The sequence below is a fragment of the Dama dama genome, chromosome 31, assembly GCF_033118175.1.
Source record: "Dama dama isolate Ldn47 chromosome 31, ASM3311817v1, whole genome shotgun sequence".
NCBI lineage: Eukaryota > Metazoa > Chordata > Mammalia > Artiodactyla > Cervidae > Dama > Dama dama.
The window spans coordinates 28,223,209-28,249,990 of NC_083711.1; the positions used below are offsets into that span (position 1 = coordinate 28,223,209).

The 26,782-nt window shown below is 34.0% G+C and overlaps 1 protein-coding gene across 1 annotated transcript in view; it reads left to right on the top strand.

Annotated features, from left to right (window-relative positions):
- The window catches only part of LIPI (lipase I), a 73,021-nt gene that overhangs the window by 17,145 nt on the left and 29,094 nt on the right, over nucleotides 1-26,782 (top strand). Inside the window, exons 2-7 of the mRNA XM_061134048.1 lie at nucleotides 6,280-6,665; nucleotides 8,889-8,997; nucleotides 12,208-12,309; nucleotides 22,560-22,649; nucleotides 23,751-23,918; nucleotides 25,651-25,755. Of these exons, the coding sequence (XP_060990031.1) occupies nucleotides 6,354-6,665; nucleotides 8,889-8,997; nucleotides 12,208-12,309; nucleotides 22,560-22,649; nucleotides 23,751-23,918; nucleotides 25,651-25,755 (886 nt within the window). The 5' untranslated portion in view covers nucleotides 6,280-6,353. The remainder of the gene's footprint in view (nucleotides 1-6,279; nucleotides 6,666-8,888; nucleotides 8,998-12,207; nucleotides 12,310-22,559; nucleotides 22,650-23,750; nucleotides 23,919-25,650; nucleotides 25,756-26,782) is intronic.

Genomic DNA, 26,782 nt, shown 5'->3' on the forward strand with positions numbered 1-26,782 from the left:
GGTCTGTCTAGTCAAAGCTGTGGTTTTTCCAGTAGTCATGTATGGGTGTGAGAATTGGACCATAAAGAATCGGATATGACTGAGCAACTGAACTGAACTGTTAAGTATTTGATTTCTAGAACTTTATTTTTTTTTCTTTTCCTCTAATCTACCAGAGTTGAGTCAGTTTGATATTCTTTAAGAGCTTTACAGTACATTAGTTTGACTTTTTTTGTGTCATTTGAAAAGTTTTGTTTTTCTTTACCTGATATTAATATTATTAATGAAATTGACTATGTGTGTGTACATGCTGAGTTACTTCAGTTGTGTCTGGCTCTTTACAACCTTATGGACAGTAGCCCACCAGGCTCCTCTGTCCATGGGATTCTCCAGGCAAGAATACTGGAGTGGGTTGCCATGCCCTCCTCCCTGGGATCTTACCAACCCAGGGATTGAACCAGCCTGTCTTATGTCTCCTGCATTGGCAAGCAGGTTCTTTACCACTAGTGCCACCTGGGAAGCCCAAAATCGACTAAACAATGTCACAAAAAAAGCTAAACAAAACAAAACAAAAAACACAGACACTCCGGGGTGTTTAATGTAACGTAGCTGCTACGTTTATGGATTCAGGTGGGAATTGTATAGGCCCTGCTCTTCTTTGTTGGGTTTGCTGGCATGTTTGGCTTTTAATTGGGTGTCAATCAACTAGAGAGACTAACACAACTTAGCTCTTTTACACCTGTCTCTCCTTTTCTAGCAGGCCAGACCTGGGGTATTCTCACTGTGATGGCAGAGGTGTGGGATGCCCAGCTCTAACGTGCAAGCCCAGTTCAGCATCTGTTTCCATTACATCACCAAGGTCCTATTTTCCAATATTTCAAGGTGTAATACTTGTACCCATGTCAAAAATTGGGGCAGGTCATCCCGCTTATGATGGGAGAATACCTCAGAGTTACAAGCCACATGACATAGATTCAGGAAACCGTGATATATTGGAGCCATGATTGCATCTAGTATATCAACCTAGTTTGTCTTTATTTTATTTGTGTAGAATATACCTACCTATCCATTTATTTAAAATTTCCTGTGCACTTCTTTATTTTATAGCTAGATTTCTTTTTTATGAAGCTGATTTTTTTTAATAGGAAGACTTTGTTACAGTTACGCAACTTTATCTTTTGTGTAAGTTTATCATTTTGTTTCGTGCTTTCTACTTTCTATATTTTTCATTTTCTTTGTATCTTTTGTGTATGTACACGTTTGCTATGCTTTCATATATTTTAGTGTGTAGAAAGTCATGTCTGTTGTTTTACATAGTGTAATGGTTAATTATTAAGGTTATTGATATTTTTTAAAACCCATACATATCTATTTATTAACATTTTTTAAACTGAAATATTCTGAATCCCCCAGTTCAGGAATTTTCGTACCACCTTATCTATACCCCTTTTAACCTAAATTCCCATCTTACATTAGTATACGTTGAGGCCTCCCTGGGGCTCACACAGTAAAGAATTTTCCTGCATTGCAGGAGACCCACATTCAATCCCTGGGTCAAGAAGATCCCCTGAAGAGAAGGCTTCCTACTCCAGTTTTCTTGCCCTACAGAATTCCATGGAGAGAGGAACCATATTATTAGTATATATTGACTTATACTAAACATTCTTATTAAACATTTGAATAAGAATAATTTCTGATATTGCATTTATGTTTTACTCAGTTTTATCCTGTTTACACTTACATTGGTATCTGACTTGTTTTTATGCTCACTTTCTTTTTTACTGTGAGTTTCTATGGATTTTGTCTTCAATAAATCTCTCATTTATTTAATGGTGATGATGTCAGGAACTTTACTTACTCAACTTTGGGTGGTGTACTTTAGGAAGAATAGAAAATTATTGGGCCACAAACTTTTGCACTTACAGTCTTCATTTATTACACTTTTATATGTCTAATGTATTATTTTGGAAGACAAATCTGAAGTCATCATAAATTCATTCTTCTATCTGCAACCTGGGTTTTCTGCTTTAATATGTTTAGGATATTTTTCTTTTTCATTGAAACCAAAACTGTTCTAGGAGGTCTCTTAGTAAGTCTGATGAACTGAATTTCTCCAGATACTGGTGAACCTTTTTCAGTTTGCATACCCTGGTATGCAGTTATTTCCTTAATTGTTTTAACTGCTACCCTCTCTCTCCCCATTTCCTCTCTACCTGCCAAGGGAATGATGATTTTAATTTGATCTTTATTTTCTATCCCATGTCTATGTTTACCTTCATAATTTAAATATCTTTTCTCCTTCATTTCTTACTATATATAAGGTGAAATTTTCATGTTTTAGCATATGTGAAATGAATTTTTATTCTGCAATTGCACTTTTCCTTTTTGTGAATTGGAATATATTTTTATTCCGTTTTAAACTTAACCTATTGTTTTTGCCTCAATACATTTTCTCTTAATACCCTCCTGTTTTTGAGATGTGTTTTTTCCTTGCCTTCTAATGAGAGTTTTAAAGAGTTTCCTGCAAAAGCTTTTAAGTTTCATTAGGTCCCATTTGTTTAGTTTTGCTTTTATTTCCAATATTCTGGGAGGTGGGTCATAGAGGATCTTGCTTTGATTTATGTCAGAGAGTGTTTTGCCTATGTTCTCCTCTAGGAGTTTTATAGTTTCTGGTCTTACATTTAGATCTTTAATCCATTTTGAGTTTATTTTTGTGTATGGTGTTAGAAAGTGTTCTAGTTTCATTCTTTTACAAGTGGTTGACCAGTTTTCCCAGCACCACTTGTTAAAGAGGTTGTCTTTTTTCCATTGTATATCCTTGCCTCCTTTGTCAAAGATAAGGTGTCCATAGGTTCGTGGATTTATCTCTGGGCTTTCTATTCTGTTCCATTGATCTATATTTCTGTCTTTGTGCCAGTACCATACTGTCTTGATGACTGTGGCTTTGTAGTAGAGTCTGAAGTCAGGCAGGTTGATTCCTCCAGCTCCATTCTTCTTTCTCAAGATTACTTTGGCTATTCGAGGTTTTTTGTATTTCCATACAAATTGTGAAATTCTTTGGTCTAGTTCTGTGAAAAATACCGTTGGTAGCTTGATAGGGATTGCATTGAATCTATAGACTGCTTTGGGTAGAATAGCCATTTTGACAATATTAATTCTTCCAATCCATGAACACGGTATGTTTCTCCATCTGTTTGTGTCCTCTTTGATTTCTTTCATCAGTGTTTTATAGTTTTCTATGTATAGGTCCTTTGTTTCTTTAGGTAGATATACTCCTAAGTATTTTATTCTTTTTGTTGCAATGGTGAATGGTATTGTTTCCTTAATTTCTCTGTCTGTTTTTTCATTGTTAGTATATAGGAATGCAAGGGATTTCTTGCACTACAAAGGAAACTATAAGTAAGGTGAAAAGACGGCCCTCAGATTGGGAGAAAATAATAGCAAATGAAGAAACAGACAAAGGATTAATCTCAAAAATATACAAGCAACTCCTGCAGCTCAATTCCAGAAAAATAAATGACCCAATCAAAAAATGGGCCAAAGAACTAAACAGACATTTCTCCAAAGAAGACATACAGATGGCTAACAAACACATGAAAAGATGCTCAACATCACTCATTATTAGAGAAATGCAAATCAAAACCACAATGAGGTACCATTACACGCCAGTCAGGATGGCTGCTATCCAAAAGTCTACAAGCAATAAATGCTGGAGAGGGTGTGGAGAAAAGGGAACCCTCTTACACTGTTGGTGGGAATGCAAACTAGTACAGCCGCTATGGAAAACAGTGTGGAGATTTCTTAAAAAACTGGAAATAGAACTGCCATATGACCCAGCAATCCCACTTCTTGGCATACACACTGAGGAAACCAGATCTGAAAGAGACACGTGCACCCCAATGTTCATCGCAGCACTGTTTATAATAGCCAGGACATGGAAGCAACCTAGATGCCCATCAGCAGATGAATGGATAAGGAAGCTGTGGTACATATACACCATGGAATATTACTCAGCCATTAAAAAGAATTCATTTGAACCAGTCCTAATGAGATGGATGAAGCTGGAGCCCCTTATACAGAGTGAAGTAAGCCAGAAAGATAAAGAACATTACAGCATACTGACACATGTATATGGAATTTAGAAAGGTGATAACGATAACCCTATATGCAGAACAGAAAAAGAGACACAGAAATACAGAACAGACTTTTGAACTTTGTGGGAGAATGTGAGGGTGGGATATTTCAAAAGAACAGCATGTATGCTATCTATGGTGAAACAGATCACCAGCCCAGGTGGGATGCACGAGACAAGTGCTCCGGCCTGGTGCACTGGGAAGACCCAGAGGAATCGGGTGGAGAGGGAGGTGGGAGGGGGGATCGGGATTGGGAATACATGTAAATCCATGGCTGATTCATATCAATGTATGACAAAACCCACTGGAAAAAAAAAAATAAAAGTAAAAAAAAAAAATAAATAAAGAGTTTCCTGCAATTACTTCTGCATCTGGTAATAGACAGTAGACTTTTCTGTTGCTTGTTTTAGGTGATTTCTTTCCCTTATTTCATCATGGGGATTTTGTTTATTCATTACTCATTCCAGGGCCAGGTAAAATCTACCTTGGCTTTTAGTGGACCAGCAGTTTGGATGTATCAGTTGCATTTGGACTTCTCAGAGTTCCAGCTGGTGGGAAGGTGGATAAGCACAATTGTCTACCGTATTTGTATTCTGTTAAGCATTGATATTGCCTTGAGGTTTAATTTATTCCTCCTCTCCACTTCCTCATTCCTTTGTACTTAGAACAAATGAAGTATCAAAGTTTTTCACTTGTCTTAGTGTCTCTCAGCTGTTAATCTGGGAATTCAATTTCACTTCCTTCCTTCTTTGTCTTCTTCTGAATAATTATGATAATATCACTTATATAATTTCCCAACTAGAATGATTGCAACTAGTGCATATTATTATGTATTTTCCAAATATATTTGTGTATAAATAGATGTATAGTTTTAAATGTGTATTTATATATGTTAAAATAGATACTTAAATTTATCAAATACATATAAATATATGTAGTGACTTGACCACATTTATTTCTGTGCATTTAAATCACCTCTATTTCTGCAATATTCAAATAATGTATATTCATTTTTTAATGTGTTTTCAGACTATTTTCTTGGTATAAATTCTTAGAAGTGTAATTACTGGCATAAAGTTTACCAACACTTTTGTGAATTTTTTCTATGTATTGACAAATTTTTTCCCAACTCTTCTTACCAAGTTAAATTTCCAGAAGTAGTACAAGCATATGCTCGCATTAAAAAAATACTTTGAGATTGTATCCTCATTTTAAAAAAATTACAATTCTTAAAAATTATGAAAAGACAAAACAGACATGTTTCACAGCCTAGTAATAACAATTGCTTTGGTTTGGCGTAGATATTTCATTTTCTGCTCTGCTTTCATCTAGGATGGATGGCTGCATAGATAGATATGTAGGTATATAGATGATGGATAGGATGCACACATTGATGAAATTACATATGATGATAAATAAGGTGTTTTAAATTTTTGTGTGATTATGCATAACCCTATAATTAATATCTTTATATTTAACACAGTGCTCATTTCATTAGTGTGACTCTAGAAAGAAAATCAGGAAGAGTAAATATTTTAATATTTTGTATGTGTGGTATACACATACACACATATACAATTTCAAAATGATGTATCAACTTTTGCTCTCAGCATCCATATATATGAATCTTTGTTACATTTACCCTTATAAGTATTACATATTGAAAGGATTTTTTTCATTGTATTTAATTTGATAGGAAGAAATTGATATATTTTTGTTTTTATTTGATCACTAGTCAGGTAAAATATATTTTTCCTAATGCTTATTATCTATATCTTGATATTCTTCTGCAAAACTGTTAAAATTCATAATCAACTTGTGGACTTTGTATAACACTGTCCTTATTAACAATATTAATTATTTCAATCACATCATTGCTATTTTGTACTGATAAAACTAATTCTTAATTTTTAGCCAGCCACATTCATTTCTATATTTCATTGTAGATTTTGAATATATCTAGTTCAAAATTCTACTTAAGTAATCAATGAATTACTTTCAACATTGCAGTTGCTCAGTATATTATGTTAAACTGCTAATAAAATGAAATCCTCCACACTCTCCAAATTCAATTATTTTCTTTGCAGCAGTGACAAGAATAGAATCAAATAAATACTATCCCAATACTCAGCTTAGCTGACTTTTTTTTTTTTTTTTTTTTTTTCAGAGAATAAGGCACCATGCCTTGAATTTTCTCAGCTAAGTTTAAAGGATTCCTTCAGAGATCTGTTTAATCCCAAAATGGAGATATCTTTGATGTTGTATACAAGGAACAACCCGACTTGCGCTGAATCACTGTTTGAGAAGAATGACTCACTTAATGTTAATTTCAACACAAGCAAGAAAGCCGTCTGGCTGATTCATGGATACAGACCACTGGGCTCCACTCCTTCGTGGCTTCAGAACTTTGTGAGGATTTTGTTGAACCAAGATGATATGAATATAATTGTAGTAGATTGGAACCGAGGAGCTACAACTTTTCTTTACATTAGGGCAGTTAAAAATACCAGGAAAGTTGCTGTGAGTTTGAGTAGGTACATTCAGAATCTTTTGGTAAGTCTGGAATTTTATGGGTTATATATGTTATACAATAAATGGTGGCTTTATAATACTACAAAATGGTGATAAATAAAATACTATTTATTAATAACTTGTTAATCAAGAATTACTGCACAAATGTGAAGAATTACTGTTTTGATGTGCTTCACATATGCAGCCACTTTTCTTTTGTGTTAATGGATAATTCTATACCTAGACATGACCTATCTTATTTCTTAAAGTTCTCTTAAAGGCTCAATTATTGTATTTTATCTTAAAATATTTTAAGATTTTTATTTAACTCTGCCTATGCTGACTTCAGGATTAGTTAGTGATTTTATGTGGACAGAGGAAATAAACTATTTGATCATTAGACCTTTTAGATATATTTTCTAAGATATGTCTAAAATGACAAAGTGTACATTGGTCAAAGTGAAAAACAACTTGAAAAATAGCATATTTTTGCCACCTTGGAGGCAGGTGTCAGTTCCTTTTAGGCTTATCCAGTTTAAATGAAGTCCATTTAAATAAATTCAGGCCATTTCTATTTTCATCTGTGTTTCAAATGATCTTTAAGTCAATGCATGTGGAGATCTAGAGATCTATGTCTGTTCTAGAGAGAGGTTGTATTAATGGCGCTCGAGAGAAAGAAAGGTGTTATATGACTTGGGGTCATTCTTGAGCTTGAAATCCACCTTCGAGTTGTGTTATGCTGAACTTCCAAGCCTCTCCTGAAATTCAGCAAACATCATAGATCCAAGAAGCAGTTGTACGCAGTTGTTAGAAGTCAGATTAGAGGGATTCAAAGACTACCAAATCCACCCCATCAGTGTGAGGCTGAGCAATAGCTCAACCATTCTGCCTCACTTCCTTGTCTATTCATTTGAGATAACAAAACTTTATAACAATATTTTATTTGAGTGTTATGGGAAATTAATTCTTAACCAGTGCTTGTTATGTAATAACCATTGAATGAAATCAGCTATCATTATTATTTTTACATCCACAAATTTGGACAAAACTAAACCATCCCTCTGGAGACACAGAAGGCTATTGATTCACTTGTTCTTACTGGTAGCCTAAAAATTCCATAATTAATTTTTCCTTTTTGCAGTGATCTTTTCTATACTTAATACATATGTACGTCAAAGTGTGGAACTTGTGAATATTAAATACAGAAGTTTAGGAAAAGTCTAATGTTAGATAAATTTCTAACAGTGCTTTTGTTTGCAATGGCTCCATGTTAATAAGGAAGGATGAAAAATTCAGTAGCACTAAAGTTGAGAGAGATACTCCCTGGAGGTTGCAGGTACTAGTCTGAGAAATTTTGAAGAAAATTATCACCCTGTGCCTGGGAAACCAGAATCTAGTTTCTCATTAGAATAAATGTTCCACATCTTTCTATCAGCCATCAGATGTGTGACTGTGTAGACTGGACCATGACCTGCTGCCTGAGAGTGTAAGAGAATGTAACAAGAGAAATTCTCCCTTGTTTAAGCTCCCAGTGTCTCCATACCCTTCTCCTGGGCTGAGAGTCTAGGAGGTGATCAAAACTTGGGCTTGAAAAATCAGACTCCATTGCTCTCCAGCTTGTAATCAGGGGAAGTTACTTAAAATTCCTGCGTCTCATTTTATCATCTCTAAAGTAAGGGTGGATATTCACATTGTTCCGTCTTCCTCAAGTTTTTGATACAATTTACAGATAAAACAAGGAGGCAGGTTAGTTTATATTTTGAAGTTAAACAGACCTGGACTTGAAGTCTATCTTTTTCCCTTATAGTAATAAGTATATATGACTTTGGGCAACTCACTATAAAACCATATTTATTAAGCAGTTAATAGGTACCAGGGAAAGTTGTAGGCAATGGATAAAAATAAATAGCTCATAGGACTTTGTGAATATTAAATATGAGATTTATAAAGCACTTATCAAGGTCACTAGCACGAAGTATCCAAATATGTTTTATTTTTATTACTATAAAATACTTAATTAAATATATTATTTTACATATGCTTTTCTAGATAAAAATTTAATGGTATTAATATGTAAATAAAAATCAGATATTTTATGAAAAAAGTTGAACAAAGATATAGTTGTTTGAAATTATAAAATTGCATTCCCTGTCTCCCAGAAGTGGACTAAATCAGAAAAAATAATGATTTTTAGAACACTGATGCAACGAGGCATAATTTGTGATTTCTGAAATGAAAATTGTAACACTGCATTTTGAATTGCAGAAGCATGGAGCATCTCTTGATAATTTTCATTTCATAGGTGTGAGCTTAGGGGCTCATATTAGTGGATTTGTTGGAAAGATATTTCATGGTCGAGTTGGAAGAATAACAGGTAAAATATTTTTAAAACTATATTTATTTATTTTAAATATTTTTGATAAAATTAATGTTTTAGTATACTTTTAAGTTTCAGAAATTGTTACTTTATTTAACAGGGCAGTATTTAAGCAATGGAAATGATGCACAAACGTTCATCATTTTTCTATATTATATTCAAAGGCTGGTCTTTGTTTTAGTTAGACTCTTAAGTCTTACTTATTTCTTAACCAAACTTAAGTTACCCATATAGAAATGGAAGGAAAATGATTTATTTTTGCATGTGAATTAACTGTGCATGTGAATTTTAGGAGACCTTATTGTAACAATCCTGAGGAAAGTTTTACCCATTAAAACTTTTACACATGCAAAACTTTTTTCATGTATTAACCAATAATATAACCTGTTATCATATATTTAATTTTTAGAAACTTTGATATAATTTAATTCTTTTGAAATTTTTAATTGAACACCTGAAGAGAGAATCATGAGTTGGTATTTATACCTGGGAGATTCTGGACCCCAGTTCTCGTTGTATTTCCTTAACAAAGTTACTGCATTCACAAAGCTTAGTGACCAAATAATACTGACATGGATTTTCAGGCCTCCCTTTAGGAATGGCAGTGATTTTAAAACTAGAAGGATCGTATCCTTCCCCAGTTAATTTAGCTTTCTAGAATTATTGAGATCTATTCCATAGAATTATAATTTCAAATGTTAATACTAGAGTCTTAAGCAAAGGGGGAGGGGAGAAGTGAATACATTATTTATAGATATTTAGAGTCTTTAAAGACTTTAAGTATACCTTACTTGCTTGGATTAGTCTTAATTTTATCTTCCTTATAAAGGATGTAAAAATTGATGTTAACTGAATAAATTCAGGAGGGTCAAGAATTTAACATCTAAGCCAGGATTTATACAAAGATCTCTGGCATCCAAAGCCTATTCTCTTTCAACCACCATACTAGCTCAGTTTGAACTGTTGGTCAGCCTACTTTATTTTAAGATGTGTTTATTCACGTATTAGACTAGTTAGAATGACTCCACATGCCAAGCAATCATCAGGGTTTAAAAGCCAGCAAATGTGTTGGATCTACATCAGGGCAATTTACAGGAAGAGAGAAATTTCTGCTTCATTCAGTCATGTCGGATCTAGCAACCATTGGATCATAGAAAAAGCAAGAGAATTCCAGAAAAACACCTACTTCTGCTTCCCTGAATATGCAAAAGCCTTTGGGTGAATCACAACAAACTGGAAAATTCTTAAAGAGATGGGAATACTAGACCACCTTACCTGCCTCTTGTGAAACCTATATGCAAGTCAAGAAGCAGCAGTTAGAACCAGACATGGAACAACAGACTGGTTCAAAATTGGGAAAGGAGTATGTCAAGGCTGTATATGGTCACCCTGCTTATTTAATTTATATGTAGAGTATATCATGTGAAATGCCGGGCTGGATGAATCACAATCTGGAATCAAGATTTCCATGAGAAATATCAACAACTTCAGATATGCAGATGACACCATCCTTATGACAGAAAGCAAAGAGGAACTAAAGAGCTACTTGATAAAGGTGGAAGAAGAGAGTGAAAAAGTTGGCTTAAAACTCAACATTCAAAAAACTAAGATTATGGCATCAGTCCCATCAGTTCAGTTCAGTTCAGTCACTCAGTTGTGTCTGACTCTTTGCGACCCCATGGACTGCAACAGTCCATGCCAGGCCTCCATGTTTATCACCAACTTCTGGAGTTTGCTCAAACTCATGCCCATCAAGTCGATGATGCCATCCAACCATCTCATCCTCTGTCATCCCCTTCTCCTCCTGCCTTCAATCTTTCCCAGCATCAGGTTTTTTTTCCAGTGAGTCAGTTCTTCACATCAGGTGGCCAAAGTACTGGAGTTTCAGCTTCAGCATCAGTCCTTCCAATGAATATTGAGGGTTGATTTCCTTTAGGATTGACTGGTTGGCTCTCCTTGCAGTCCAAGGGACTCTCAAGAGTCTTCTCCAACATTACATTTCAAAAGCATCAATTCTTCGACACTCAGCTTTCTTTATAGTCCAACTCTCACGTGAATGCTGAAGAATTGATGCTTTTGAACTGTTGTGTTGGAGAAGATTCTTGAGAATCCCTTGGACTGCAAGGAGATCCAACCAGTCAATCCTAAAGGAAATCAACCCTCAATATTCATTGAAAGGACTGATGCTGAAGCTGAAGCTCCAGTACTTTGGCCACATGATGTGAAGAGCTGACTCATTAGAAAAGACCCTGATGCTGGGAAAGATTGAAGGCAGGAGGAAAGGGGGATGATAGAGGACCAAATGGTTGGATTGCAGCACCTACTTGATGAACATGAGTTTGAGCAAACTCCCAGAGATGGTGAAGGACAGGGATGCCTACTGTTCTGCAATCCATTTTGTCACATAGAGTTGGGCATGACTGAGTGACTGAGCAATAACCACTACTCAATCATGTGAGCCAAATAAACTAAGGTTAATAGAAGATTGAGATAAGCAACATTGTATTTTATTTTTAAAATATCTTTTAAGATAATTATTGCCCTATTGAATAGATGTTCTCAAGGCATTTCGTTTCATCTCTTCCTCAGCATTTTTTGATACTCTGCAGTAGATCATGAGCTTAGAAGTTTGTAGAATTCTGAATACACTAGAACTATTACTATCTTTTATAACACTTTTAATGTATTTTTTCTTTTTTGTGTGCAGTAAACTTTTGTGAGAAATGAATGATAAGCTAATAATAAATATGTTTTATCCCACAGCTCAAATTGCACTTAAAATCATTTTAGCCCTTTCAATAGACCCAGGATGAGCTGGTAAGGAATGAGATTGAAGATAGGACCAGGATAATATTTATTATTTTCCCCCCCTCAGGAGGAGTAGTGGTTACTTTCTATTAGATAGAATTTTACTGCCAGCATATTCTTAATTAGTTGTTAAATGAAAGTCCTAAAGAAAGCCACAGTGTTTTGTCAAGGTATGTGTAGTGTGGCTTGACAGTGCATCATTGATAAACTCAAGATTGGGAATAATGTTATTCAAATAAAACAGATACTTGCTATTAATCTAATTTCATTTATCTTTAGATTTGTTTTTGGACAGATTTAAACTTGTTATGTTTATAGTTAATAATAATGCAACCATGTGATATGAACTCTGTAATATAACTTGATTGATATATTAATAATTTCCTTCCTGAATTTCAGGTCTTGATCCTGCTGGGCCACAATTCTCTGGAAAACCAGCAAATGGCAGATTAGATTATACTGATGCAAATTTTGTGGATGTCATCCATACTGATACCAATGGTAACAATGCAGGATTTATTTCTTACTTATTTGAAAATGCAGAAAGTGATGTGGACACTGGGGAAGAGGAAAAAGGAAACAGTAGTGGATGAAGTGTTAAGTCTGAAATTATATGATTGTTATATTTCCCACAAGCAACATTTCTTAGAGTTAGTTTATTCTGTGGTATAAAATGACACTCTGCCCTTAGTTTTCAGGAACTGTCAGGTCATCCTAAAAAACTGAAATTTGATAAAAATTATACTTCATCCTTTCGTTCTATTAACAATTTTATTGATTTGATCACAATTTCCCCCATGCTCAATATTCCTGATATATTTAGGTTACTCTTCTCTCTTCTCATTTTATTACTTTGTTGTGTATCAGCTTAAACTAAGCAGATATATTGAAGCACAGAGAAAGAATACTTTTCCCTAAAGATTTTAAATTATTTTTCTCTAAATGTCTAACTGGCTATTGATAGTTTTGACCAGAGTACCTTGGACAAACACTTTCCAGAAATATTTTAGATGGCCCTGATCTCCTTCCTGTATTGAAACTGATATTGAGTACTTCCTATACACTAATCACTTTAAATTATTTATGTGGATTAATTTTGGAATGCTCCTAAGTCCCCATGAAATAAGTAAACATTTTCATCCCCTTTTTGGCTGACGGAGAGGCTCGGGTCAAAGTGACAAGGTCAGTAAGAGGCAGAGTCACAATTTGAAATATTATCTTTTGATTCTGATGTCTTCACTTCACCAGTATGTTGCTCAGATTAACTGGTAATTTCCATGTATTATGGTTGGTGGCATGGGAAAGATATAGTGCCATGATACAGATAAGAGAAAGTGACCCAAAGATGGTTCCCAATTCCCTGTTTCTTCAAGTCTATTTTCTCTTAGACCCAGGTAATTTATTTGCTCCTATATTATCCTGAGTTTACTCTGTGAGAATCGATATCAATGATTTTGTGAGATATAAAGGCCGTTAATGCAATAGGTGACAAGTTTTCAACTTCTATGTCTACATGCCAGTGTGCTGAGCCTGTAATCAGAACAATTATGCTCTTTATTTGGAATGTAACTTCACCTACATCATACAGAGTCATTGTCTAAAGTTTCATAACTCTAATATGATAGCCTCAGCCTTTTCTTCCTAATCTCGAGCCCTTTATTATCACACACGACAGCACACCTAGTACCCAGGTACTCTGCAGTTCTTTTGAAATTCCAGCTTCAGTTCTGCTTATGGCCTTTTGAATTAGTGTTTCATACATTTTATTGCTTTTAGTTTTCTTAATAAAATTTTTGGATTGTCTTATATTCTTAATATCTTTTGATGACTCAGTTTATCTAATATGACTTGCCACTAGGTGCCATAAATTGGCACCTTTAATTGACCTTTTTATGACTATCACCAGTGAGGAACATAGATTTTTGATACTGCATATTCATTGGTTTCAAGGAATCCCTGAATAAGACACTTGAGGTCAGCACATAACCTGACAGATTTCTCTTTCCTGAAATACTAACCCATGAGTGCATTTTCTACTTGCCAGTAATTCTTGTCCTTTTTCAGTTGTTTATGTTAAAGAAGCTTTGTTGCCTTTCATAATTGTTGATTAGATAATCTGAATAAATATTCTTTCTGGGATATCAGGAAAAAAGTATCAGTTCAATATCCAGAACATTAAAAAAAGCACAAAAAACTCCAGGGAGGTGAACTAGTAATTTAGAGTCACTTGTCTCAGGGATGGTTTTCTGACGCAGGGAGTATGAAAAGTGTTTTTGAAACCCTCATAAGAAAACATCTTATGCTATTTTTTTAGACCCCAATAGAAGTAACAGTAAGCTTGAAAGAAACCAGACTTTTTATAGTCTTTAGCAAGCTTTTAGTAATTCAATGTTGTCCAGAAAAATCTCACATATTAAGTTTTGTTTAAGGAGTTCCTACATTATCAGACCTTCTAGGTATCTGATAGAAGCAAATGATAGTCCTTTATGTACAAGGGTCATGTCATCTCTGGTCTCAAATTATTTTTATGAATATATTTTAAAATGCCCAGCATCCATTGGAGACAGCCAGGTACACTTGAAGCAAGAAACGCATATGAGAACCAAGAAACAATAGTCAACAGAAAGAGCCCCATAGGTCTCTGACTATTGGAATTATTGTACATCAGCTAAAATGTGCTTATTATTTTCAAAGAGATAAATAAGTTTGGAAATATCAGCAGAGAATGATATTTAAGTATAAATATAACCTACTATATTTGATAAAAAATAGTTCTTAACCTAAGAAGTAAGTTAATTGACAATTATTGAGTGGGTTTATCAAAAAATTTGAATCAGGTACAAAGAGAAAGCATGTGACTTGGAAAATGGTGATAAGTCTATTTCTAGAATGAAGGAAAAAGATCCAATACAGAGAAAAAAGCAAATAAAATAGACAATACAGAGAGGTAAGAGGTTCATAGGAAAAATAGCAAGAAGGTCAATCATATTTCATTCAGATTCCAAATAAAAAGAAAAATGGAACAAAAGTGATATTTAAGGATAATGTCTCCGAATTTCTAAAAACTCAGGAATTATAATCAGTCAAAAAGTTGAAATGCCCAGTTAATTCCAATGTGAAAAATAGACAAACTCATTGAGACATATGATGAAAAATTTACAGAAAAGACCACATCAAAGCATATAACATAAAATTAAATGATAAAAATGATCTAAATTACAACTAATTCCTAAAGAGAAACAATGGAAGTTAAGCAAGAATAGAGTTATATTTTCAATATGTTGAAAGAAAATAGCTTCCTAGTATTGCAGTGTGTTTCAGGAAAAACATGAAACTATACAGTTTCAGACAAGTATATACTGAGATAAATTATCATCAAAAGAAGGAAAATTATCCTTTTATGGCTATTCACAAAGGAAGAACACTGAAAATGGTAAAACATACTTCAGTTTAAATGTATATTGATGGCATAAAACATTGTCATTGTTTTATAGAATTTGGAATATATGGAGAATTAAAATATGTTACAAAAATAGTATATTGTTAGGGCTGTTAAATGAAATTCAAGCATTCTTTGTTCCTTAATTATATGTAAGAAAGTTTAAAAGTAATTGTCAACGTTTGGTGTTCATAAATCAAGGCTTTCTGTTAAATCTCTAGGTATTTAAAAAGATAAAAAATATATAAGAATACCTGACTTCCATTCTAATGGAGGACAAAGATGGAATAGTTGTGTTTAAGTCTAAAAGAAGGCAAGGAGAGAAAGAATCACATAGAGCAGGCAAGTAAATAGAAGTAAATAATCAGAAAATTAAACCAAGCTCTACCATTAAATGTAAATATTTCATAGAGGTGGAAACATAAAGAGTAATGTTCTCTATAATCAAAGAAATTTTGATCAAATTTCTTCTCTATAATCAAAGAAATTAAACTATAAATAGATAAGAAAAATATAACTTGAAAACCCATATATTTATAGAACAAACATAGTTTTAGATAAGTAATGAGGGAAGAATAAAAAAGACACAAATGTACAGAATAGAATTTTGGACTCTGTGGGAGAAGGCAAGGAAGAATAAATAATAATGGAAATATAAAATATTTTAATTCAATAGTATTGAAGTTACTACATATTAAAATTTGTTGGAATCTTGATTAGAAGTAATGTCCAGCTTTTAATACAGATACTTTTAAAGACTAAAAAATCAATAATCTAAGCATCTATCAAACCTAGACCATGTGTTAAAAAGCAGAGACATCACTTTGGTGACAAAGGCCCATATAGTCAAAGCTATGGTTTGTCTAGTTAGTCATATATGGATGTGAGAGTTGGACCATAAAGAAGGCTGAGTGCCCAAGAATTGATGCTTTCCAACAGTGGTGCTGGAGAAGACTCTTAAGAGTCCTTTGAACAGCAAGGAGATCAGACTAGTGGATCCTAAACGAAATCAATCCTTAATATTAATTGGAAGGACTGATCTTGAAGCTGGAGCATCAATCCTTTGGCCACCTGACGGGAAGAGCTGACTCACTGAAAAAGACCCTGATGCTGAGAAAGGTTAAAGGCAAAAGGAGAAGGGGACAACAGAAGATGTTTAGATAGCATCACTGACTCAATGGACATGAATCTGAACAACTCTGGGAGAGAGTGAAGGACAGGGGAGCCTGGCATGCTGCAGTCCATGGGGTTGCAGAGTTGGTCATGACTTAAAGACTGAACAACAAAAAGCATCTATCTTCATAAATTAAGAATTAATCAAAAAGCACACCCATACATATGGAGAAAGAAACTAATAAAAACATAAAAATGGAATAAAAAGTCAGTTAGAAGTGATTTAAAAAGCCAAAAATTTGCACTTTACTTCCAGATTAAGTAGTCCATGTAGAGAAAAAATAGAAAGGACAAGGAGAGAAAACACAGTATCAATACCAGTAAAGGAAATAGTGTTATAGATGCCATAGGTATTAAAATCATCGTAATACAATATAGTGAGCAACATTTACAGATAAATATGACAATATATGACCATATGCTATGATATGTAAAGTAGAAAAATTCTTATGAAAAAGCAAAAGCATTTTCTGACAAATGAAAAGGGAAAATTTGAAAACTTTTATAATTACTGACGAAATAGACACTGCAATTTAAAGCCTTCCAACTAAATACTCAGGCAAATTTTTGTTCTCTACTAAACAATTAAGTGATAAATAAGACCACTTTTACACACACTTTCAGGTAATAAAAAGTAAATAGGAAATGGTTTGTAAGCGTTTGAGAAGGCCATCACAAACTTAATGTCAAAAGAAAGACATTGTAGCAAAGATAGTTTGCTGCACATTCTCTGTTAAAAACAAAGATGCAAAAATTCTGTATCAAGTATCACACTAGTAAACCAGCAACATAAAAAGTTGGTATTGAATCACATCCAATTTGGATTTATTATTAAGAAGCAAATTTAGTTTACTATTCAAAAATCAACTTCTTAAGACCCAGCAATCCCACTCCTGGGCATACACACCGAGGAAACCAGATCTGAAAGAGACACGTGTACCCTAATGTTCATCGCAGCACTGTTTATAATAGCCAGGACATGGAAGCAACCTGGATGCCCATCAGCAGACGAATGGATAAGAAAGCTGTGGTACATATACACAATGGAATATTACTCAGCCATTAAAAATAATTCATTTGAATCAGTTCTAATGAGGTGGATGAAACTGGAGCCCATTATACAGAGTGAAGTAAGCCAAAAAGAAAAGCACCAATACAGTATACTAACACATATATATGGAATTTAGAAAGATGGTAACAATAACCCTATATGCAAGACAGAAAAAGAGACACAGATGTATTGAACAGACTTTTGGACTCTGTGGGAGAAGGCGAGAGTGGGATTATTTGAGAGAACAGCATTGAAACATGTATATTATCAAGTGTGAAACAGATCACCAGTCCAGGTTGGATGCATGAGACAAATGCTTGGGGCTGGGGCACTGGGATGACCCAGAGGGATGGGATGGGGAGGGAGGTGGGAGGGGGGTTCAGGATGGGGAATACATGTAAATCCACGGCTGATTCAGGTAAATGTATGGCGAAAACCACTACAATATTGTAAAGTAGCTAGCCTCCAACTAATAAAAATAATTGGGAAAAAAAACCAACAAGAGAAAATTCATTTAGTGATCTCATGTAAATGCAGAAAAAGCTCTAGGGAGGGTTTATGTATGGCAAAAACTGGCAAATTGGAAACAAAAGTAAAAGTCCACAATTTGGTAAAACATATCTATCCAAAAATCCATAGGAAATGTCACATTGCCGATAGACTATGGAAGACTTTCTTTTTGAGACTGGGAACTGGACAAGGATACCTATCATTGTCATTCTGCAGCAATAGTTAACTGTATGTCTTCAGTGCAGTAAGGGGAGAAATGTATTCAAAAATATGAGTATAAAATCATTTTCAGATGATATGCTTGCATAAATAGATAACCCCAAAGAATCTCCAGATAATTAATTAGAATTCACAGGAAAAATTAGCAAGGTTGTTGAATATAAGTTATATATACAAAATTCAGTTTCTAGAAACCAGAAATAGGACTTAGCAAATAAAATTCTAGAATTATGCCATTGTAATAAGATACAGCGTACCTGGTAATAACTCAATAAAATTGCACAAGCACATTATGCAGAAAACCACTAAACATTGCAGACCAAAATACTGATCAAAAGAAAGTAAACCACATATACAAACGTGAATTATTATTATATACGTGTCAATTTTTTGCAAGCTAACTTGCAGCCCTAGTGCAATCTTTATTAAAGGCCAATCATTAAAAAAAAATAACCTCACAAGCTAATTATAGGATTAATGTGGAATGCAAAGGGTCAAGTACCGTTGAAGTATTCTTGCAGAAGAAAAAAGCACAAAGACATGTTCTTCCAGTTATCAAATCTTACGGTAGTAATGAAGACAGTGTCATATTAGTGTAAGGGTAGACAAAAAAGTCAGTGAAACAAAATATAGAGTTATGGAACTTATTAGATTTGTTATGATTTGGATACCGCTAGACAGCGTGAAAATGATTCTCATTTTTTCTGGGTTTCATTTTTTAAATTGAAGAAGAGTTGATTTACAATATTGTGTAAATTTCAGATACACATCATAGTGTTTCTGTTTGTTTGTTTGTTTTACAGATTATATTACACTATAGGCTATTACAAGATATTGGGTATCATTCCCCATACTATGCAGCAAAGCCTTGTTGCTTATCTGTTTAATGTATTAATCCCATGCTCCTAGTTTGTCCCTCCCCCTATTTGCTCCCCTTTGGTAGCCCCTTTGGTAGTTTTGTTTTCTATGTTTGTGACTCTGCTTCTGTTTTTTTATATACATTTATTTGTATTATATTTTAGATTGCACATATAAGTGATATCATATAGTATTTGTTTTTTTTTTTTTTTTACTTATTTCACTCTGCATATTCTCTAGGTCTATCCACGTTGCTGCAAATGGCAGTGTTTCACCTTAGGCTGTATAACATTCCATTCACTTCTTAACCCGGCAATCTGTTATGGGCACTTGGGTTGCTTCCTGTCATGGCTGTTGTACATACTACTGCTGTGAACACTGGGGAGCATGTATCTTTTTAAATTAGCGTTTTCATTTACTCCAGATATATACCCAGGAGTGGAACTGCTCGGTAGTTCTGTTTTTAGTTTTTTAAAGGACTTCCATACTGTTTTCCATAGTGGCTGCACCAATTTACATTCCCATCAATAGTGTATGAGGGTTCCCTTTTCTTAACAATATCTCCAACATTTGTTATTTATAGACTTTTTGGTAAGTGGTTCTGTGTCAATCAATTGAAAACTCAAAATGAAATAAAACGTCTCTAATGCCCGTAAAACACAAAATAGGGAAATATAGGAAATATATAGGAAAATTCTTTTCCTATGGTGAAAGGAAAAGCAATAAACATATTATGAGCTATTATTTTAAAAATATTCATAATATAACATTTTTCTAAAGTGTGCATGAAAATCCGTAACCCAAATTGAAACATTAAGATGTTTGATTGTATTAAAATTAAGAACTCATTAAAGAACCCTTCATGAAAGCTAACAGCAAGCCAAAACAGGAAAACATATAAGTAAGCCCTATACATCAGTAATAAAGAAAAATGCAACTTAATTAAATCAAGACTTGATCAGACATTTTACAAAAAAGGAAATTCCAACTAGGCATTGGAAAGTTCTTAAAATCTTCAGTAAGCAGAAACATGTAAATTAAAACCTCATGTAATACCACATGCCTACCAGAATGACTAAAATTAAAAAGCCTGACAAGACCATCTATTGGAGGGTATGTAAAACAGCAGAGATACTTTTATGTTCTTGGTAGTGGTATAAATTGGTACAACCTCTTTGGCAATTTATTTAGGATCATTTATTAAAATTGAATATACTTATATTTTATAACACAGCAGTTCTATTCCTAGGTATGTGACCAACACATATGCTTTCAAATATGCATTAATGTGTGTGTTCAAGGATGCTCATAGTATTAACACATATGAGTTACTACGTTTATACCTGACAATGTGGTCTAATATCACAAATATACTGATAACTGAAAGAAGCCAGACACAAAAAGATGCTGGAAATATGAGTCAATTTATATATATTTCCAGAATGACCTAATATAAAATATATTGTTTTGGAAGCATCCTTATAAGGTAAAGAATAGAAATAGGAAAAAGTGTGAAAAGAAAACATGATTTTTATTTTTATAGAAAAGTAAGGTGCTGGTTATTGGGTTATTTCCTCACATTGGTTTGGTAGCTAAGTGGCTGTTTGCTTTATATTCATTAATTAATCTTTAGTTTTATGTTCTTTTCTGCATGTATGTGTTATATTTTACAATAAAAAGAAAATTAAAAAACCATACCTGCTCTCCCCACCCTTCTTGAAACCAAGAGAATGAATGAGCCAAGCAGACTCAACTGCCCTGCCCCTTCCGTCTGATAAAAGGGAAATGACATGCCTGAATCAAGGGCTACTTGTAAGTTAATAATAAATATTTTTTGCTTCTTCCTGATTCCTGAGCAGTCTTCTTAGTTTTGACTCTACTTCAGATGCAGATTGGAGAAAATGATGGCCCTAAACCCTCGTTTTAGAACTCTTACGATGAGTTCAAACATGAGTTTTTAAAGATCTCTAAAATTGTTGGACTTCACGGGGGTTATATTTCAAAGACTGTTCTTCCTTACTAAAATTCCACAAGCTAAGTGGGTGACGGAATGGAAGGAGGAGTTGGTTAGTTTATCCTCACCACTGTCACAATCAAATCCTACATGCGCTTCCCTGGATTCCAGGGGATTCTGAGGAAGTCACCTAAGTCGCCTTTTGTCTCTCCTTATACCCTGTATCCCCTTCCCTATAATGCTCCTGCCCAGTGTCCCCAGGTCCTGGTAATGCCTCTCCTGCGGTTATCTTGTTCTGATACAAACTAGAACTAAATCAAGTAGCATCTTGATCCTTACTGTCAGACCCAAGTATTTATCTTTGCTGTGCTCAGTCTATTTGCTGATCTCACTCAAGAATTCATTATGTTGTAGGAAATTTCTTGAAACCCAAGCCAAAGCATTATTATCTTAGTTGGTAGAGAGATCACAGTCCCAAATATTCTGAGCTTGCTACTTTTTTTTTTTAATTCCTATGGCTCCCCTAGGTTACAGACCCCATATTGGTTAATGTACCTAGAAATTGCACCTCCTCTAATGTCCCAAGGCTGTACAGATACAGTTGGCTGTCCATATCCATGAATGTGGAACTTGTGGGCAAGGGGAAATGACTGTGCTGTACCGTTTTATGTAACGGACTTGAGCATCCTCAAATTTTCGTGTCTCTGTGGGAGAGTGGGAGATGGAGGGGCATTCCTGGAACCAATACCCCATGGATGCCAATGGATGAGTGTATACAGAAGTTCTTAAATCATAGCTACATGTTTCATGTCACTCTGGCCCAACTTGTTCCAGTTGAAGTAGCATCTTTTGATTTTTCCAGTTAGTGTGTCTAGCATCAAATGCTATGCATTATTATCCAGAATGAGAGTGAATGATCACACCTAAAAAGTCCTAAATGACTTAGCTTCATTTCCTCCAGTGCGCTTTCTCACATGTTATACCTGCTAAACTGGATTCTTTAATAGCCCATATGCACACAGAAACCTGCTTGATTCTGCCTCACTCATCCTTCACACTTCACATCTTTGTTCACTTCTCACCTCTTCAGTAAGAAATTTCCCGAACTATTTAAAAGTCCAACCTACCACATTCACTGTCCCTTATTCTGCTTAATTTTTCTCTGCAGCACTTATTATTATCTGACATACTGCATTTTTACTTGTTTATGATGTCTCTCTTCTGCTAGGATGTAATTTCCACTACAGTGAGAATTTTTTGCTCTATTTTCCTTTTTCAATTGTACTGATATTTTCATAGCATAAAGAACTGTTATGGGCCCATAATACACTGATCACATGTAAATGCATTAAATTAATGAAACACAATTTGCATGAGAAGTTAAATTGAAGAAATAATACTAAAAAAAGTCATCTTTTGAAAAAGAGAATTTTATTTTCAATTCACATTTTGAGTTACTGTCAATGAATTTTATAGGAAACTTTGTTTTATGTGTGTTGCTGAACTGATTATATATACTTTGTGATTCTTGGGTCTTTTCTTCTCAGGTTTAGGCATTAAACAACCCTTGGGACATATAGATTTTTATCCAAATGGAGGGAAAAAGCAACCTGGCTGTCCTAAATCAATCTTTTCAGGTACACAAGAAATATTTTAGAATAAATTGTGCATGCTTCAAAAGAATGAAAGAAAAACAGTTTTTTTCCTTCTTAATCTGTGGGCAACAGTTTTTTCACCACTGCTCATCATTCAGGAGTTATTGGTGGCAATGGTGTAATTTGATCCTTCTGAGTTCGTAAATGTTACCAGTAGACATCTGATTTGATTATGGATGAAACCTATTATCTTATAGTCTCAACATTTTTAGTTTATCAGTTTAAACTAACTGATTAACTTTTATTAGAAGTTATGTCAGTGAAGAAGCATGTGTAGCCAAAGTATTATATAACACAATGGTTTCAGGATTTAATTTTTACCATTGTTGTTGTTCAGTTGCTAAGTTGTGACTGTTTTGTGACCCCATAGACTATAGCCCACCAGGCTCCTCTGTCCATGGCGTTTCCCAGGCAAGAATACTGGAGTGGGTTGCCATTTTCTTCTCCAACCATTACCATAGTATTATTGTGTGTTACTCACAGATTATCAACTCTTGCACTTCATCATTCTGTACATAAAGAGCTGAACAACTGCTCTCTGTGTGGAGTTTGGCTAACTTTAGAGCCACGGTGAGAAATGTCCTGAGATCTACAGTGGGAACTGTCAAGAACCACATCTTTAAAGGCCACAAAAACTAGAGTAGTTTAATCAAAGGGACAGGAATGTGAGAAGTTAGGAAAGGAAAGGGACATGATAAATCTTTAATGTCACCTGTTTTCACAGGTATCTTTGACATTGAGTAGGAATGTTAGGGATGAGAGTTTAGAAGGGAGTTATATGTACACTAATCATTAAATATGGTAGCAGTGTGTGTGTAATTTGTTAACGTACTGAAATTAAACATTTTTGCTACTTTATTACTTTAGAAAAAATTCTTATATATCTCATGTAAAAGGCATACTATATTTAAGCTTTCAGTGGTACCGTTTATTAAGTTGCCTGAGATAAAACTGCATTGTAGTCAGCACTGTGATATTCATAAAGTACACAGCATTAGCTAGAATTTAATCTTTAAATTTTTTTTTCTAATTTACTTGAACTTGGCTTAATACATCTAACTGCTTGATTTTTTAACATTTAAGGACTTGAATTTATTAAATGCGACCACCAGAGAGCAGTTTACTTATTCATGGCAGCTTTGGAAACGAGCTGCAATTTTATTTCATTTTCTTGTCGTTCATACAAAGATTATAAGACTGGTTTATGTGCGGATTGTGCTGACTTTAAGGAAAAATCATGTCCTAAACTAGGTAAGAGAGACTGTTATAATTACTCTAATTCTTTGTGGAAAGTGAGCAACATAATTGTGTTATTATTTTCTGCTGGCAGCTTTTATGTTTACTTGTTAGCATACTAACATTTTTTGGAAAAGTCTTCTGTGGGACAGAGAAAATAATTCATTTCCTAATAAATGGTTTTAAGATTCTTAGTGAGAGGAAATTGGTCAACCTCTTTTCTGTGCTGCATGTAGTGTATGCATGTGGTGGCCTCTTGATGATCCTTGTTCTTAATACACAGAAGGATCTATCATCCATCTATATTTCCACTAAAGAGAGAAACTTATTCATTTTTAGTGATACTGAGGGTTTTGTTTGCTGTTAGTTTGTATTTTTAAGGGAAGTCTTAAGAAGTGAAGAGATATGAGCCATGGTTAGTTTTGCATTTGTTATTAGTAAGTTGACATGAATTACACATGGTTTATACTTTCTAAATCAATAAACTTGGTAAGAACAGTTAAGTATGGCAACTTTTGACTAACTGAAGTCTGACGGTGGGAAATTAAAGAGAAAAAAGAATCCACATAAAACCAGAATTTTAAAGCTGGAAATGAATCTCAGAGGCTGTTTGTTCAGTGTTTGCCAAAGATAATAACAGATCCTAAGTATGTCATGAGCATGTAGACATCTAATCGTATCACAACAGGTCTACTAGGAATGTTTCCAAAGCCAAGTAGCTTCAATTAAGTGGGTAGCAGTGACAAAGTCTGAATAAAACAGCCTGCTGTGATCTTCTTTCATAGAAGGTTTATACTAATATACGTAGAGAATCACTAGAAGAGGCAAGCAATCTGAAGGCTTTGCTAGACTTATTTCCTCATAGACTCCTCTTTCTAGAATATATTTTAGTTTATATAGTATATCTCAGTGGGATTGGTTTTCTTCAGACCTCATGTTGGGGATTGCTTTTCTGGTTCTATTGCGTTTCTAAAGTAAATTGTGACCCAATCTGAACATGTGGATTGCTTAAGGGCACAAGTGAAAACTAGAATTAAATCTCTGAATTTTCAATTCAATATTCGGTCTACTGCATTCAGATTTCAAAGTTGGAGGTAGCAATGTAGAAATAGACACATACATGAAGTAGGAAGCATCTTAGATATGTGTGTATATATTACATATTCTATATGTACAAATAAGGTTTATATCTGAAATATATATTATACATACAATAATAGTATTGTGTGTATATATATATATAGCAGAGATGATATATATATTTCATATATAATAGAGGTGATATCTATACTATATACCTTGTATGTATAATATGTACATATATATGCTGTATCAGCATGAATATGTATATAAGAGAATTGGAGGCTGTGCTCATGAAGTTAAATTTTATGTTCAAGTTTTATCTAATCAGTTTATTCTGCTGAATTCACTAAAAGGAGTTTCAAGTAAAATTACCAATTTATAAACAAAAACTTTGACAAATGGACTTTAACCATATGCAGTATGCAAAGATCTGATATGATTTCCAGGGAGTAGATTTATTTGTGAATCTTCAATGTAAGAGTTGTTACAGTTGAAATAAATAGGATGTGAAATTATTTGAAAAGTGATTTTTAAGTTATAAAAATCCATAAATTGTAATTATTATTATAATACATTGATCCTTTAGTTCTTTTCAGTAATTTGATATTTTTGTATGCTATTTGATGAAAGTTCAATGACTGATATTCTATTTCTCAAATCTCAGGTTATCAAACTGAGCTATGGAAAGATATTTTAAAAGAAAGGATAGAAAACACAACTCTCAGGACAACTGTATTTTTGGATACTGTTGGAACAAATCCATTCTGTAGTAAGTTAATATTTTTTAACAAATGAACTAATTATTAGTTTTATATACTAATTTCAATTTTTATCCAAAATTCAAATTTCATAATGTGCTTTCAAGGAACTTTAAAATTTGCTAGAGGGTCAGTTGTACAAATTCAAATAAAACTTAATTTTTAAATAAAATGAGCATATGCTTTGAGTAGTATTCTTCCAAAAAACAATTAATGTCTTTTGTTTTCCCCCTCAATTTCCATGGTTATTCTCCCATGTTTAGTATTATGTCAGCATATAACAACTCACAGAGTTTAAGACATCTATCTACACTGTTAGTGCCACTTTGGAAACTGAAACTAAATTATATAAATACAAAATGCACAAGTAAATAATAATCTTCCCAATTTATTTAGAGTTAAATAAGAAGAGAAAATTTGGAGAACAGGAGAAAATCTCAGAAACTTATTAACTAATTAGATTTATGAGGAAATATTAAAAAAGTAGAATTATTATGTTTAGCGATTGGGAGCTTAAAGTGGTTTAAATAAAGCACATCCTATTATATGAAAATATTATGAAATATGTTTCTATAAGTTTGCCATTGATTCTGGTTCCTGAGGAATGAATATTTGAAATAGACCCAATAAGATATTTTTGGTAAGTTATTGTAGATATTTTGCAGTCAAAGTTGTTATCAATTTTTAAGATATTCTTTAAATGTTTGTGATGTGTCCTGTCATTCAGAATTGTTCAGTTGCTAAGTCGTGTCCGACTCTGCAACCCCATGGGCTGCAGCATGCCAGGCTTCCCTGTCTTTCACTATATCCTGGAGTTTGCTCAAACTCATGTCCATTGAGTCGGTGATGCCTTCCAACCATCTCAGCCTTTGTCGCACCCTTCTCCTCCTACCCTCGATCTTTCCCAGCATCAGGATCTTTTCCAATGAGTTGGCTCTTCCCATCAGGTGGCCAAAGTACTGAAGCTTCATCTTCATCATCAGTCCTTCTATGAATATTCAGGGTTGCTCTTCGTTAGGATTGACTGGTTTGATATCC